Raw genomic sequence first — 16,202 nt, 5'->3', positions numbered from 1 at the left:
TGCTCTGGGAGCCAAACCCACTGAATCAGATTCTAATATTCCTGTTTGAAACCAATTGTTCCTAGGATAAAAAAAATTCTTAGCATTGTGTACAAGACTATGTGTGCTCTGGCCCGTGTTACAACTCAAGCCACAACTCAAGCCCCCTTTTTGGATTTATTGTGCTCTAAAATTTATTGACTTTAAAATTTTTCCAACAGACCATGCTTTCTCCTGCCTCAACTCTTCTGTATAATTAGTAGCTTTTAGTACATACTATAAAATGGAATGTCTATTGTTAGAGAATTAAATGTATCTATACTTTTCAGTAGATATTTATAACCCTAAAAGGGCAATGTTCTATGCAGCATTCTTTTTTTTTTTTTCTGTGCAGCATTCTTTTCTTGAAAAGTAAACTATCTGAATTATTGCAAATAAGCACAAGCATTTAAAGGTATAATTTGTTCCTCTTTCAGATTATATCGCACATCTCAACTTTCCCACAAGTCAGTTACAAAACAAATATCCGTGAGCTACATATATTCTTATTTTAAAGTAAAAAAAATCTTCTGTTGTAGATTTAAACCATTCTATTTTTTTTTAAAGATTTATTTGTTTATGAGAGAGATGGGGTGTGTGAGCTGGGTTGGGGGGAAGGAAAGGAGGGACAGAAGGAGAGGGAAAGAGATCATCTTCAGCAGACTCTGCTAAGCTCAAAGCCCCATGTGGGGATTGATTTCAGGATCTGGAGATCATGGCCTCAGCTGAAATCAAGAGTCCCATGCCTATGGAGAGGATGTGGAGAAAGGGGAACCCTCCTACACTGTTGGTGGGAATGTAAGCCAGTGCAGCCACTCTGGAAAACAGCATGGAGGTTCCTCAAAAAGTTGAAAATAGAGCTACCCTATGACCCAGCAATCGCACTACTGGGTATTTACCCTAAAGATACAAATGTAGTGATCCGAAGGGGCATGTGCATGCGAATGTTTATAGCAGCGATGTCCACTATAGCCAAACTGTGAAAAAAGCAAGATGTCCATCAACACATGAATGGATAAAGAAAATGTGGTATATACACAAAATGGAATACTATGCAGCCATCAAAAGATATGAAATCTCGCCATTTGCAACAGCGTGGATGGAACTAGAGGGTATTATGCTGAGCAAAATAAGTCAATCAGAGAAAGACATTTGATCTGATTAGAGGAATTTGAGAGGCAGGGTGGGGATTGGGGGGGTAGGAAAGGAATAAATGAAGCAAGATGGGATTGGGAGGGAGACAAACCATAAGAGACACTTAATATCACAAAACAAACAGGGTTGCTGGGGGGGTGGGGGAACTAGGGAGAACTAGGGATAGGGTGGTTATGGACATTAGGGAGGGTGTGTGGTATGGTGAATTTTGTGAAGTTTGTAAACCTGGTGATTCACAGACCTGTACCCCTGGGGCTAATAATAAATTATATGTTGATAAAAATAATTTTAAAAAAGTCCCATGCCGGGCGCCTGGGTGGCTCAGTGGGTTAAGCCGCTGCCTTCGGCTCAGGTCATGATCTCAGGGTCCTGGGATCGAGTCCCACATCGGGCTCTCTGCTCAGCAGGAGCCTGCTTCCTCCTCTCTCTCTCTGCCTGCCTCTCTGCCTACTCGTGATCTCTCTTTGTCAAATAAATAAATAAAATCTTTAAAAAAAAAAAAAAAAAAAAAGTCCCATGCCTAACTTACTGCACTACCCATGTGTCCCTAAGCCATTCTGTTTTTAGTAGCATTTAAAAGATGCTGCAGTATTGGGGCACCTAGGTGGCTCAGTGGGTTAAAGCCTCTGCCTTTGGCTCAGGTCGTGAACTTGGAGTCCTGGGATCGAGCCCCACATCGGGCTCTCTGCTCAGTGGGGAGCCTGCTTCCTCCTCTCTCTGCCTCCCTCTCTGCCTACTTGTGATCTCTGTCAAATGAATTTTTAAAAAAATGCAGTATTGACTGCATTTAGGGAGGAAATGCCTTAAAAAACAAAACAGAACTTTAGGTTTTATCTGAAAGTAGTGAGTTAATCAGTTTTAAGTGGAGTCCTCCATTCTGAAGATAGTTGTCATTTATTTTTTTAAACAATTATTTATTTATTTTTATGAGAAAGAAAAAGAAAGAGCACAAGTAGGGGGAGTGGCAGAGGGAGAGGGAGAAGCAGACTCTCCTCTGAGCAGGGGCCTCATGTAGGATTTGATCCCAGGACTGCAGAACTACAACCTGGGTGGAAGGCAGTCCACTACTCAACCAACTGAGCCACCCAGGTGCCTGACAGTTGTTATTTCTTGAGAGACTTAAAACCAACTTCCGTCATTACAAATAAAACAAATCTTGAATAGTCTCACAAGCACCAAAGCAGAGTTATTTCACTAAACTAACATATTGTTCTTAATTGTGAGTACTTGGAAGAGGTTATTGTTTGGTTTTGTATGGTAATTTTTATTGTGTATTTGGTATTTGATGTTTTTTGTAATTAAAGTGTTTATAGAATATTATATATATATATATATATTTAAAGATTTTATTTATTTATTTGACAGACAGAGATCACAAGTAGGTAGAGAGGCAGGCAGAGAGAGAGGGAGGAAGCAGGCTCCCCACTGAGCAGAGAGCCTGATGCTGGGCTCCGTCCCAGGACCCTGAGATCACGACTGGAGCTGAAGGCAGAGGCTTTAACCCACTGAGCCACCCAGGCGCCCCTGTTTATAGAATATATTATATCCTGTTATGTAAAATAAGAAATTGGTTTGCTCATTTGCAGTTCAAATTGTATTCAAGTTGTATTAATCATATATAAAACTTAAGCAGTAATATACCATATAATATATACTCATGACTTATTTTTCTTTAATTTTTTTCTTTTAGCACTAAAGATAACTTTACAGAAGAATGCAATCAAGTGATGGCTTTTTCTTTAGAATTTGAATATGGAGGCCACAGGAACAGATGAAGTTGACAAGCTAAAAACTAAATTTATATCTGCTTGGAACAACATGAAATATAGTAAGTATCATTCGAAAATTGTATAAATCTAAAGAAATATTTGAAGACGTGTATCATTTGCCTTATTAAGTCACTCACAATTGCTTACGTTTCTCTTGAATGAATATAAACATTGAATTTGGAAAACTATGGACACTGATTTTTTAAAAATTGAGATACAATTTACATACTAAAACATTTACCCTTTTATGATTCAGTGGTTTTTAATATATTTTAAGATTGTGCAACCATCATCACTATCTAATTCCAGAACATTTTTTTCACCCCCAAAAGCCCATTAGCAGCTCCCTACTTCTCTCCAGGCCCTGGGAACCACCAGTCTACTTTCTGTCTCTATGGGTTTGGGTATTGTGGACATTTTTTTTTTTTTTTAAGATTTTATTTATTTATTTATTTGTCAGAAAGAGAGAGAGAGAAAGCACACAAGCAGGCAGAGAGGCAGGCAGAAGCGGAGAGAGAGGCATGCTCCCCGCTGAGCAAGGAGCCCGATGTGGAACTCGATCCCAGGACCCTGGGATCATGACCTGAGCCGAAGGCAGAGGCTTAACCCACTGAGCCACCCAGGCGTTCCAATGTGGACATTTCATATAAATGGAATCATACAACTTGTGGCCTTTTGTGTCTGGCTCCTTTCATTTAGCATAGTGTTTTTGAAATCCATCCATATTGTAGCATGTATGTATCACTACTTCATTCCTTGTGACTGAATAATATTTCATTGTATGGCCATACCACATTTTCTTAATCACTTACTAGTTGATGGACATTTTGGTTGTTTTTGACTTCTTGGCTATAATGAATAGTGCTGCTGTGAACATGGTATATGAGTTTTTGTGTGAATATATCTTTTCGGTTCTCTTGGGTATATACTTAGGAGTAGAATGGCTAGATCATATGTTAACTCTAAGTGTAACTGAGGAACTACCAAGCTGTTTCTCAAAGTGGCTGCATCATTTTATATTCCCATCAGCAGTGTTCAAAGTTCTGAATTTCTCTGCATCCCAACCAACACTTTCAATTGTCCATCCTTTTTTAAATTAAGTCTTTTATTTATTTAAGTAATCTCTAAATCCAGAGTGAGGCTCAAACTCACAAACTGGAGATCAGGAGTTGCATGCTCTTCTGACTGAGCCCGCCAGCTGCCCCATATTGTCCACGTTTTAAAAAAATTTTTTTAAAGATTTATTTTAGAGAGAGCATGAGTGGTAGGGGCAGGGGGCGAGGGAGAGAGAATCTCCAGCAGACTCTGTGCTGAGCAGAGAGCCTGCACACAGGGCTTGATTTCACAACCCCGAGATTGTGTCCCCAAGCAAAACCAAGAATAGGATGCTCAACTGACTGAGACACCTAGGCTCCCTGTTCATCTTTCTTATTGAAGTCATTCCAGTGGGTGTGAAGTGTCTCACGCAGTTTGATTTGTATTTCCTTGACGAATAATGACATTAAGCATCTTTCCATATTCTTATTGGCTATTTTAATAATTCTTTGGAAAATGTTTATTTAAATCCTTTGTGCTTTTTAAATTGGGTTATGTCTTTTTATTGTTGAGTTATAAGTGTTCTTTGTATATTTTAGATACAGATCCCTTAGCAAATAAATGTATGGTTTGTAAATATTTCTTCACATTTTGGGGTTATCTTTTCACTTACTTGATAGTGTCCACTGAAGCACAAAACTTTCAAATTTTGATGAAATCAATTAATATATTTTTTTCCTTTGGTTGTTTGTGCTTTTGGTATAATATTTAAGAAACTTTTGCTTAAATCAGGCTCATGAAGATTTGTACCTATGTTTTTTTTTAAGAATTTTATTATTTTAGGGGAACCTGGGTGACTCAGTGAGTTAAAGCCTCTGCCTTTGGTTCAGGTCATGATCCCGAGTCCTGGGATCAAGCCCTGCATTGGGCTCTCTGCTCAGTGGGAAGCCTGCTTCCCCCTCTCTCTGCCTGCCTCTCTGCCTACTTGTGATCTCTATCAAATAAATAAATAAAATCTAAAAAAAAAAAAAGAATTTTTATTATTTTAGCTCTTACATTTAAGTCTGTGTTCCATTTTGAGTTAATTTTTGCTTGTGATGTGAGTTATAAGTCAAATTCATTTTTGTATGTGGCTGTTTAGTTGTCCCAGCCCCATTTTTTGAAAAGACTGTTCTTTCTCCTTTGAATGATCTTGATACCCTTGTCTGAAATCAGTTGACCATAGATGTAGAGATTTATTTCTGGACTTGCAATTCAGTTCTGTTTATCTACACATCTGTCCATGTGCCAGTACTACACTTCTTGATTACCTTAGTTTTTTGTAAAATTTAAAACTGGGAAGTGTGATTCCTCTAACTTTGTTCTTCTTTTCCAAGGTTGTTTTGGCTATTCTTAGATCCCTTGCATTTCTATATGAATTTCTTGATCATCTTATCAATTTCTATAAGAAATCCAGCTGGGATTTTGATATAGATTTTATATGGAATCTGTAGATCCACTTGCAGAGTATTGTCATCTTAAAAGAGTATTGCCATATTAAGTCTTCCAATCCATGGACATGGGATATCTTTGCTTATATTTAGGCTTATATTTTTTTCAGTGACATTTTGTGGTTTTCTACATATAACTTTTGCACTTTTTGGTTAAAGTTATTCCTAAGTATTTTATTCTTTTTGATGCTATTTTAAAATGAATTGTTTTCTTAATTTTATTTTCGTATGTTTATTGCTGGTATATAGAAATACAGTTGTTTTTTTATAATCTGATCATGTTTCTTGTAAGCTTGGTGTTCTACTTAATTACCTCCAACATTTTTTTGTGTATTCCTTAGCATTTTCTGACTGTAGGATCATGTTCCTATGCAAATAGAGGTTTATGCTCTTTTTAAGCCATTTAATCTGGTGAACAGGTTGTGTGATGAAGATTTCATTTGTAAGTTGAAAATTGTCATATAGCTACTAGGTAGTAGTTCAGGTAACTAAGTGTTCTAGATAGCTTCAAGTTATGAAGTAGTATTCTTTATTTGATTTTATTGGTGAAAATCATTCTAAAATGTTTTATGTATTTTCCTTGCTTAGAGTTTGTGTAATATGGGTGGTGTAGGAAGAACTAACATTGATTGAACACCCATTAGCATATTAGCATTTTGTAGATAATTTATGTACCTTCTTATGTAAATCTCATTTATTTCTGTGATAGATATCTTTCTGGTGGGGCATCTGGTGGCTCAGTGGGTTAAGCCTCTGCCTTCGGCTCAGGTCATGATCTCAGGGTCCTGGGATCGAGCCCTACATCAGGCTAACTGCTTGGTGGGGAGCCTTCTTCCCCCTCTCCCTCTGCCTGCCTCTCTGCCTACTTGTGATCTTTCTCTTTGTCAAATAAGTAAATAAATAAACTCTTAAAAAAACTGATATCTTTCTGGGATTTTTTTTCACTAGAAAACTGAGATTAAGGGACATATTCATGGTCATATATCAAAGTTATAAGTCTTGAAACTGATACTCAAACCCAGCCTCTCTTGCTCCCCAGTCTTGCTGTTTTCTGAATACAGTAAACATAATTAGGATTATTTATCAATGTCAGTGTTATGAAGTGATGAAGAAAGAACTAGAAATAGCATAGCACTCAAGGCTTAAAAGACTGTGGACTTTGGGACACCTGGGTGGCTCAGTCAGTTAAGCTGCTGCCTTAAGCTCAGGTCATGATCCCAGGGTCCTGGGATCGAGTCCCACATCAGGCTCCTTGCTCAGCAGGGAGCCTGCTTCTCTTTCTGCCTCTGCCTGCTTGTGTGCTCTCTCTCTCTGACAAATAAAAAAAAAAAAAAAAAAAAAGACTGGACCTTACTTTTTTGTAAAACTCATTTTTTGCTTTTTTCCTCCCTCCCCCCTTTTATTTACATGACATTATGAGGTATGTAAACTTGACTTCCTTTTTAAAATAGTAATAAGTAGGGGCATCTGGATGGCTCAGTGGGTTTAAGCCTCTGTTTTCAGCTCAGGTCTTGATCTCAGGGTCCTGGGATGGAGCCCCGCATCAGGCTCTCTGCTCAGTGGGGACCCTTCTTCCCCCCCTTTTTCTCTGCTTCCCTCTCTGCCTACTTGTGATCTCTGTCTGTCAAATAAGTAAATAAAATCTTAAAAAAAAAAGAAATTGAAAAAAAGTTTAAAAAATAATAGTAATAAGTAAACCATCCTTCTGTGCGTTTCTGATCCTCCAGAAAATCATTGTCATCTGTTATTTCTATGTTCTTTGGCTTATTTGCATCTTTTAAAGCCTCGTGATTTTCAAGTTGCTGACTCAATGGACTATAGGATTTTTTGTAATATTCTGTTTATGGTAGCTAGGCTCCAAAGATGGTCCTTAGTAAGGATCTTTAATCACATTTGTGTTGTTTCTTTTTTTGTTGAGTCTGGGCTGGCCTATGCTTTATATTAACCAATAGAATGAGACAGAAGTGAGGCTCTGTCAATTCTAGGGCTGGTCATTAAGAGGCAACTTCTGCTTGCTGTGTTTTGGAGCTCTGAATTGTTATGTAACCAGCCTAGATATTCAGCTGGAGAAATAGCATGGAAAGGCCACACGAAGAAGAAAGGCCCTGAGACTGTATTAGAGAGAAAGCATTAGCCAATGCAATGTCTCAGTTGAGCCTCTCCATCTGATTTTTATGACATTAGAGACTCCAAGCATGACCAGTGGGAGAACTGCTCGATTGAGCCCAGTCAACCCACAGAACTATGTGATATAAGAAAAAAAGTTGTTTCAAATTATTAAGTTTGGAGTGGTTTGTTAAATAGGAACAAATAACTGAAACACTGTTCTAGTTTATCTCTTAATTTCTTTTTGTAATTAAGAGAAAAGTAACAAAGTGAGATGAACATATCATAAGTATACAATTTGCAGAGTATGATACATGTTTATATCTATGAAACTAACAATTTAATCAATATATATAAATTTCCTTCACCCCAGAAAATTTCTTCATACTTCCTACTGGTCAATGCTCACCCCTCATAGACAGTAACCACCTTGTGTCAACTTGTTTAATGGCTTTTTGGCCAAATTCACTTACTTTCTTAATTTATTTAGTTTTATTTAATTAGTTTTTATTTAGAAATCATAATGACATTTAGGATGTCTCTGTCCCACCTCTCTGCTGCTATAAATTGAGATTTAGAAGTAAAAAGTAGGGGAAATTGAAGAATAAAATAAAAATATATACTTGAGTATGGAGAATTCTGATGAATATATATTTTTCAGTATGTGTAAGAACTTATTCATAATCATACTTCTTACTCATGGCTCTTTCCTATGCTCCGGGCTCTGTTATCCTATACTTCTATGGATTTTACATCTTTCATTTTCCATCTCTGTGTGCCAGAGAGTCCTGGTTCAACATCAACAAGTTAGGTTAGAAATTGTGGTACATTGCTTACAATGCTTTTAAAAAGAGGAAATGAAAATTGGTCAGCTAAAACTAAATAATCAAAAAAAAAAAAAAAAAAAAAAGAAGAACTTAAACTAGTTACTTGGCATATTGGTCTAATTCAGCTCTGACATGCCTGTGGAAAAACAGAGGAAAATGGCTGGGCCTTATCAGAAGTCCTGAGTCATCTTTATGTACCTAGCATCATGGAGTATTAAAGGAAGTCAGTCTATTATGAGGATTAGGTCCTGCCAGGATTTGCACAGGAAATAAAAAAGCAAGAGTATGTACCATATGAATGATGGTTGAGCTTTAAAGCACTGTAAATCTGTGCTCATGTAAAATGTGGATCCTTGCAGTGCCTGAAACTAGATTCGCAACTTCTGTTTTCTTGAGGAAGGACTGGTAACTTTCAAGAGGGGTAGGCAGAGGTTAAAGCATAGAAGTTCCTCCTTAAAGATTATTTCCTTTTATTTGAGGTTTTTGTGAAGTTCTTCAAATTTTCCTTAGAAATGCTGTTGGAGGGCAGGGAGTTATTAGTATTTTGGGGATTAGAATTATTTCAGTACAGTACTAATAATATTTCCAAGACATAATGTTTGTAAAGTACCTGGTCTAGTTCCTGGTATACAGTAAGTGGCCAGTGAATACTAATTTCCCATTAGAGTTCAGAGAAGAACATCAAAGCCAAGTGTGAAAAGGAAAAATTGGCTTACAAGTGCATCCATGAGCCAGAAGAAGTAGGATTTAGATAGGCTGATATTGAGGAGGACGTTTTTGTCATGGTAGTATGACCCACACAGCAAGCCCCACTTTGAGTATAAGTGAAAGTAGTGGTAAAGATGGCTGTAAAGGTAATTTGTAGCATATTTTGGAAACTCTTTAGTATTACTGAGAAGAAGTTCATAATAAATCTGTTAAGTAATGAGTCACTGAGGATGGTTTTTGGGCTGAAGAGTTACCTAATCAAAACTGAGCCACAGGGAGATTAATATGGCAGTGATGTGTGGCATATGCTAGAGTGAAGAAAGACTGATGGCACAGAAATCATTCTGGAGAGTACTGCAGTAATCCAGGCTGCAGGAAAACCCGATTCCTGGGTTTGATTTTCCATTCTTTTCTCCAGCAAATGAAAATACTTGCATCATCTTTATTGTGAATACATATTTTTATTTGTTTTTTGTATTTATTTGTTTTACAGCACTTTGGGGAGTACTTTCATGAGACTTACTGATTTTAAATTTTCTATCAGTTCTTCAATATAAATGGCAGATAGTCTACCTAAGAGTAGACCTGTCGGGCAACCCTCTTGGGTCCCCTCCCTCTTCAGGAGCTTTTTTTTTTTTTTTTAAGATTTTTTATTTGACAGAGAGATCACAAGTAGGCAGAGAGGCAGGCAGAGAGAGAGAGGAGGAAGCAGGCTCCCTGCTGAGCAGAGGGCCTGATGTGGGACTCGATCCAGGACCCTGAGATCATGATCTGAGCCAAAGGCAGAGGCTTAACCCACTGAGCCTCCCAGGCACCCGTCAGGAGCCTTTTCTATTCAGTAAATTTTTACTATCGCTCAATAAACTTTGCTTTGCTGGCCAAAAAAAGAAAGAAAGAAAAAAAAGCAGATCTAAGTCTGTTGACTCCCAATTTCAGATTCTTTCTGTTTATATGCTCTTGCATTTCAGAAGCGGCTCTTAAGGCTACCATTAGCAGTCAGGAATTTCATATACTTGGGAATATTTAGGAATGTAATGGACAGGTTTTTTTTCAGGAAATTGAGAACTACTAATGGTACCACAAAAAACCAAGAGGAGGGGCACCTGGATGGCTCAGTTGGTTGAGCAACAGACTCTTGGTTTCAGCTCAGGTCATGCTTTCAGGGTCATGGGAAAAAAAACAACCCAAGAGGATACTACCTTTTAGACACATACAGTTTAGTAGGAAGAAAATTGGAATGATATCTGAAAGCTTTATTCAGTATTTCAGAGATCCTCAGGTGGCTGACATGATGGGGTTAAAACATTTTTCCAGGAAACTTCAATACACATTTATCAAAAGCACTAGTGTATTTTGTATTTTGTTACCTTGTCCTTAAATCACTCCATTGGAATACTCAATTTCTTTAAATATTTTAATTATCTAAGATGGAAGGAAATATAAGAAATTGGTAATATTTGTTGCATTTGGGAAAAGAGATTGATGTCAGAGAAACTGGAGTAGAATTTGTACTTTTAAGTTTTATACCATTGTGTGGTAACACTGTGACCTGTTTGAAAAGAAATTAAAATTAAATTCTTTTTTTTCTATGTCCTTTTTGTGGATAGAATATGTTTAAAATACTTGACTGTATTTGAATGTCACATAAGTGGCCTGTATTTTCAGTTCATTGTCCATATATTTTGCTATTCTTGCAAAAAAATGTGTGTCCATAGTTGAAAATTAACAATTTCAAATTAAGAAAAAGGAAATGCTGCTAGACTCTTAGTCTGAAATCCTTTAATTGCAAAACAACTTTTCTCTTTTCTTGTTTAGGTTGGGTGTTGAAAACAAAAACATATTTTAGTAGAAATTCTCCTGTATTATTGCTTGGAAAATGTTACCATTTTAAATATGAAGGTAAGTGCTAAATTTGTAATCCATTTAAAAATCTTTCTAGAAATTCATTGTGTAACTGTTTTCATTGTTTTATTTCCAGATTAATCTACTTTTGGCATATTTCTTTTTGCTTCTTACTTATACTTTTTTTTATTGTAGCAAAATACACATAAAATGTACCTTCTTAATAATTTTTAAGTGTATGGTTCAGTAGTATTAAATACATTTATAATGTTGTGCTAATAACATTACCACCACTTCCCTCCAGAACTTTTCATCTTGTAAACTGAAACTTGACCCATAAAAAAATAGCTCCCCAACCTTTTCTTTCCCTCAGCCCCTGGCAACCACCATGCTACTTTTTATGCCTGTGTTTTGGCATATTTCTTTTAAGAACCTGTATTTTATGTAACACAAAGTATATTGCCATATGGTTTGGGTTTCTATTGAACTCCTTGAGGATGAAAATCATGACCTCTTTTGTTATATCCCTCATAGTTTTGAACTTATGATAGTGTGAATGTTAAGTAAATATTATTGATATCCTAATATCCCTATCAAGTTCTCAGATAGCTTTAAAGTATAGCTAATAATTAAAAGGAGCACCTTAGTTAACCTAATAATGGTAGATTTTCCAATTCTTAAGCATGCTCCAATTTCTGAAATTAATTGACCTTATTTAATATTTTTAAGTTTCCACATATACTCGCGTTCTCTTAATAATTATATGTTTTCTTTTAATAATTATCATATATTTTCTTTTAATAATATATGTCACTTAATGAGCATCTTCTATGTGTCAGGCATCATGCTAAGCTCTTTGTGAAATGTCTTTTATTCTTACGAAAGCCTACAACGTTGATTCAGATATCCTTACCTTATGAGTATGGAAACAGGAGCTTAGAGAAGTTAAGTAATTTGTCCAAAGTCGCACAGGTATTAAATGGCAGAGCTAAAATTTAAACCAAGACTATGTCTCACTTTATGACGGATTTTTTTTCCTACTCTATGTCTTTGCTTGGTTTTGTGTGTGTGAGTGTGTGCATTTTGTGTGAATGTGTGTGTGTGTGAGTGAGTGAGAGAGAGAGGGAGAGTAGAGAAAGAGAATGTAAGAGTATGTCATTATCAAGGCTATTATTTTTGGTTGACCTATTTTGGCATATCATTTATCAGCAATTTTCTAAAACCTTGTAAATGTCTTGTAATAATAACAGCTACCATCTATTATTATTTGCTAGGCAGCATTTTAAGTAATTTACATGTTTAACTGATTGAATCCTCACAGCATTCTAGAAGGATGAATAAGAAGGTGATGGACAAAGAAGGGATGCATTTTAGTAAATAGAATGGCACAAGATATTAGAGAGTATATTTCAGAAACAGAGACATCTAGTGTAGGTATGTTGGGAGAGGATTCTGAAAATAATCAAATTATGGAAGGGTTCTTGAATGCTATACTAAAAAGTTATATCATTTGTTTATAGGCAGAGGAGAATATGGGCTTTGGGGTCAGACATAAGTGCTTTGAATTTGGCTCTTCTTCCTAATTAGTTGTAACTTTAGGCAAATTATTTATTCTTCTTAAGTATTAAGGATAACTGTTTCATAAGGGTTTAGTGATGTGCCTGATACATATGAGCATCCTAAATAGTATTATTATTCATGATATAGGAAATTGGAGAAAAAGTTATTAAAATTTTTAAAATTAAATAAAAAAATTTTAAAGTAATCTCTGCACCTAATGTGGAGCTTGAACTCATGACCCCGAGATCAGGAGTCTCATGCTGTACTGACTAAGCCAGCCAGGCACCCTTTATTAAAATTTTTTTTAAGGATAGCATTATAGATTTTTTGGAAGAAATACTTTGAACAGATCCTTGTAGTGGGCTCTTGGAGGCCTTCAACTCAAGAGACAAAAAGTAAATAATGTAGGAGGTATGAATGAGGCAAATAGAAGACTGTAGTTGACTCTTGAACAATGGGTTTGAATTGCACAGGTCCACTTATATGTAGATTTTTTTTTTCTTTTTAAAGATTTTATTTATTTATTTGACAGAGAGAGATCACATGTAGGCAGAGAGGCAAGCAGAGAGAGAGAGGAGGAAGCAGGCTCCCCGCTGAGCAGAGAGCCTGATGTGGGAGTCGATCCCAGGACCCTGGGATCATGACCCGATTTGAAGGCAGCGGCTTAACCCACTGAGCCACCCAGGCGTCCCTCTTTTTTTTTTTTTTAAGATTTATTTATTTGACAGACAGAGATCACAAGTAGGCAGAGAGGCAGGCAGAGAGAGAGAGGGAAGCAGGCTCCCTGCCAAGCCGAGAGCCCGACGTGGGGCTTGATCCCAGGACCCTGGGATCATGACCCGAGCTGAATGCAGAGGCTTTAACCCACTGAGCCACCCAGGCGCCCCTATATGTGCATTTCTGCAATAAGTACAGTACAGTACTATAGATATATTTTCTCTTCCTTGTGATCTTCTTAATATTTCTTTTTCTCTAGCTTGTTGTAAAAATAGAGTATATACTATATATACAAATATGTTTTAATTGACTATGTTATCAGGTAAGGCTTCTGATCAGCAGTAAGGTATGAGTAGTTCAAGTGTTCAGGGACTCAAAGTTATGCATGGACTACAGGGTTGGTATTGGAGCCCCTAATCCCACATTGTTCAAGGATCAACGTATTTTGCTTTGGTTTAGGAGTGGTGATAGAGAGAAGGAGAAAGGTGTAGGGATCTGCAGGGAGAAAGGAGAGGACCTAGAAAGGTGGTAGGAGGCTGCATGTCCATTGAGATGTTCCCTGTTGACATCCTCTGATCTTTAAGTAAAGTTGGGTCGGCTTATGAAGTGCTTGGTCTAAGAGGATTTCTTTTGGAAAGGGGATAAAATTGACATGTGGAATAAAGAAGACAACTCATATTGTAGTGGCTGGACACAGGGAGGACCATTAAAGCTAAAGCTATGGAGAATTAGCAGAAATCTTGGAGGCTAGGTTTGGACTCTTACAGGTCACAGAATTTTTGGCATGAGCAAGTTGTCTACATTTTCAGAGAGATAGAGAGTGGGGTGCCCAGTTGGCTTCCTAATTACATTGATTGTTACTTTCTTAGATTTTTGAGCAACAAAATGCCAAATTTCATGTAACTATTTTTAGTGATTATATATTGAGAATGTACTGGTTAGGACATTGATCTTGCCTAGAAGGAACACATAATAATCATAACTAATACATGCTTTGGAAGAATAACTGATAGAAGAATGATTGGAAGTCAGTTAACAGGCAAGATACAGTGACTCTGATATAGGGTAGTGGAAATGGAAAGGAGGGGATGGATTTGAGATATTTTAAGAGAGTATCAACAGCATTTAACATGATTGGATTTAGTAACATGAGAGACAGAAGATAAAGAAGACTTAAAAACTACTATCTTGGATGATAGGTAGTATTAGTAACTAAATGTGCTATACTAAAGGAAGCATGGGTTTGAGGGTACATGTAGTATTTGAAATACACTATTTAGAAATGAACAGTCTAAGTGAAGTTGGCTGTTTAGAATTTATTTGTATTTATTTTCAAAGAGGTGGCCTTTGAGGCCAGTGGGTAAGGTCATATTGATGGAAAGTATAGGCAGAGAACATCCATCTTGAAGGATATCCTGATGAGGAAGAATTAGTGAATGAAATTAAGAAGGAATAGGCAATATATAGGACAAAACCCCACAATAGTATATTATCAAAGACAAAAGGAAAGAGATTTTCAGAGAGAAAGAGTTGGACAAACTGTTTAATGCTCAAAAGAGGTTGAGTGGGAAATAGCCTCAGTAGAGGCTCTAGGATTTAATTGCTGATGACTTTTGAGAGAGCAGTTTCACTGGAGTGGTAAAGATAGAAAAGTAACAGCAGCTAGCCTGCATTTACTCAGCATGGGTATGATATTTGGGAGAGAAGAATTTTTTTTTAAAAGATTTTATTCATTTATTTGAGAGAAAGAGAGAGACCGAGGGATCATGAGCAGGGGTGGGGCATAGTGAGAGAGACCTGCAGATTCCCTGAGTGGGGAGCCTGACACCAGGCTCGATCCCACGACCCTGAGATCATGACCTGAGCCAAGGTCAGATGCATAACTGACTGAGCCACCCAGGCGCTTCAGAGAAGAACTTCTTATATAAAACATAACATTATAGGGGCTCCTGGGTGGCTCAGTGGGTTAAGCCTCTGCCTTCAGCTCAGGTCATGATCTCAGGGTCCTGGGATCGAGGCCCATATCGGGCTCCCTGCCCAGTGGGGAGCCTGCTTTCCCCCTCTCTCTGTCTGCCTCTCTTCCTAATTGTAATCCCTCCTGCTGTCAAATAAATTAAAAAAAAAAAAAAAAAGCCTCTGCCTTCGGCTCAGGTCATGATCCCAGGGTCCTTGGATTGAGCCCCACATTGGGCTCTCTGCTCTGCAGGGAGCCTGCTTCCTCCTCTCTCTCTCTCTGCCTGCCTCTCTGCCTACTTGTGATCTTGTCAAATAAATAAAATCTTTGGGGCGCCTGGGTGGCTCAGTTGGTTGGACGGCTGCCTTCGGCTCAGGTCATGATCCTGGAGTCCCGGGATCAAGTCCCGCATCAGGCTCCCAGCTCCACGGGGAGTCTGTTTCTCTCTCTGACCTTCTCCTCGCTCATGTTCTCTCTCACTGTCTCTCTCTCAAATAAATAAATAAAATCTTTTAAAAATAAATAAATAAATAAATAAATAAATAAAATCTTTAAAAAAAATAACATTAGCACCTATACAAGAAAATATTGATCAATTTGACCAAATACAAATTTAAAATATCTATATGACGGAAGACACGATAAACAAAATTTCATAGCAAGCAAGATAGAGAAGATATTTACACATACTCTTTCATTCTCTTTTCATGTGTGTAGGTGTCTTATCTGTATGTGTATCACATGATGATCTTTCTCTCTCTCCATCTACATCTTAAACAAAAGTTTAGTCTTCAAAATAATAATGAACTACAAATTTAATATAAAACACATAAACAATCCAAGAAAAAAGTGAGCCAAGAAAATCAACAGGCCAGGTGCTTTTTAAGTAGAAATCTGAACGGCCAAGTATGGAAAAGTGCTATGCCAATAATAAAGGGAGTGCAAATTAAAATGAGATGACTATTTCTTAGTCATCGGATTTGCAAAAATTGAAAGGTTTCATGATATCAAATGTTAACAA

The 16,202-nt window shown here is 37.1% G+C and overlaps 1 protein-coding gene across 3 annotated transcripts in view; it reads left to right on the top strand.

Moving 5' to 3' along the window:
* ATG4C (autophagy related 4C cysteine peptidase) overlaps positions 1-16,202 on the top strand; it is a 76,688-nt gene that overhangs the window by 21,344 nt on the left and 39,142 nt on the right. For all 3 annotated transcript variants that reach the window (XM_032302226.1, XM_032302228.1, XM_032302227.1), the window contains exons 2-3: positions 2,864-3,001; positions 10,924-11,007. In XM_032302226.1, coding sequence (XP_032158117.1) covers positions 2,926-3,001; positions 10,924-11,007 — 160 coding nt within the window. In that variant the 5' untranslated portion in view covers positions 2,864-2,925. The remainder of the gene's footprint in view (positions 1-2,863; positions 3,002-10,923; positions 11,008-16,202) is intronic.

Source organism: Mustela erminea, chromosome 10 (genome assembly GCF_009829155.1).
Source record: "Mustela erminea isolate mMusErm1 chromosome 10, mMusErm1.Pri, whole genome shotgun sequence".
Taxonomy (NCBI): Eukaryota; Metazoa; Chordata; class Mammalia; order Carnivora; family Mustelidae; genus Mustela; species Mustela erminea.
The sequence above is the reverse complement of the archived record's forward strand: the minus strand, read 5'-3'. Positions and strand labels throughout refer to the sequence as shown.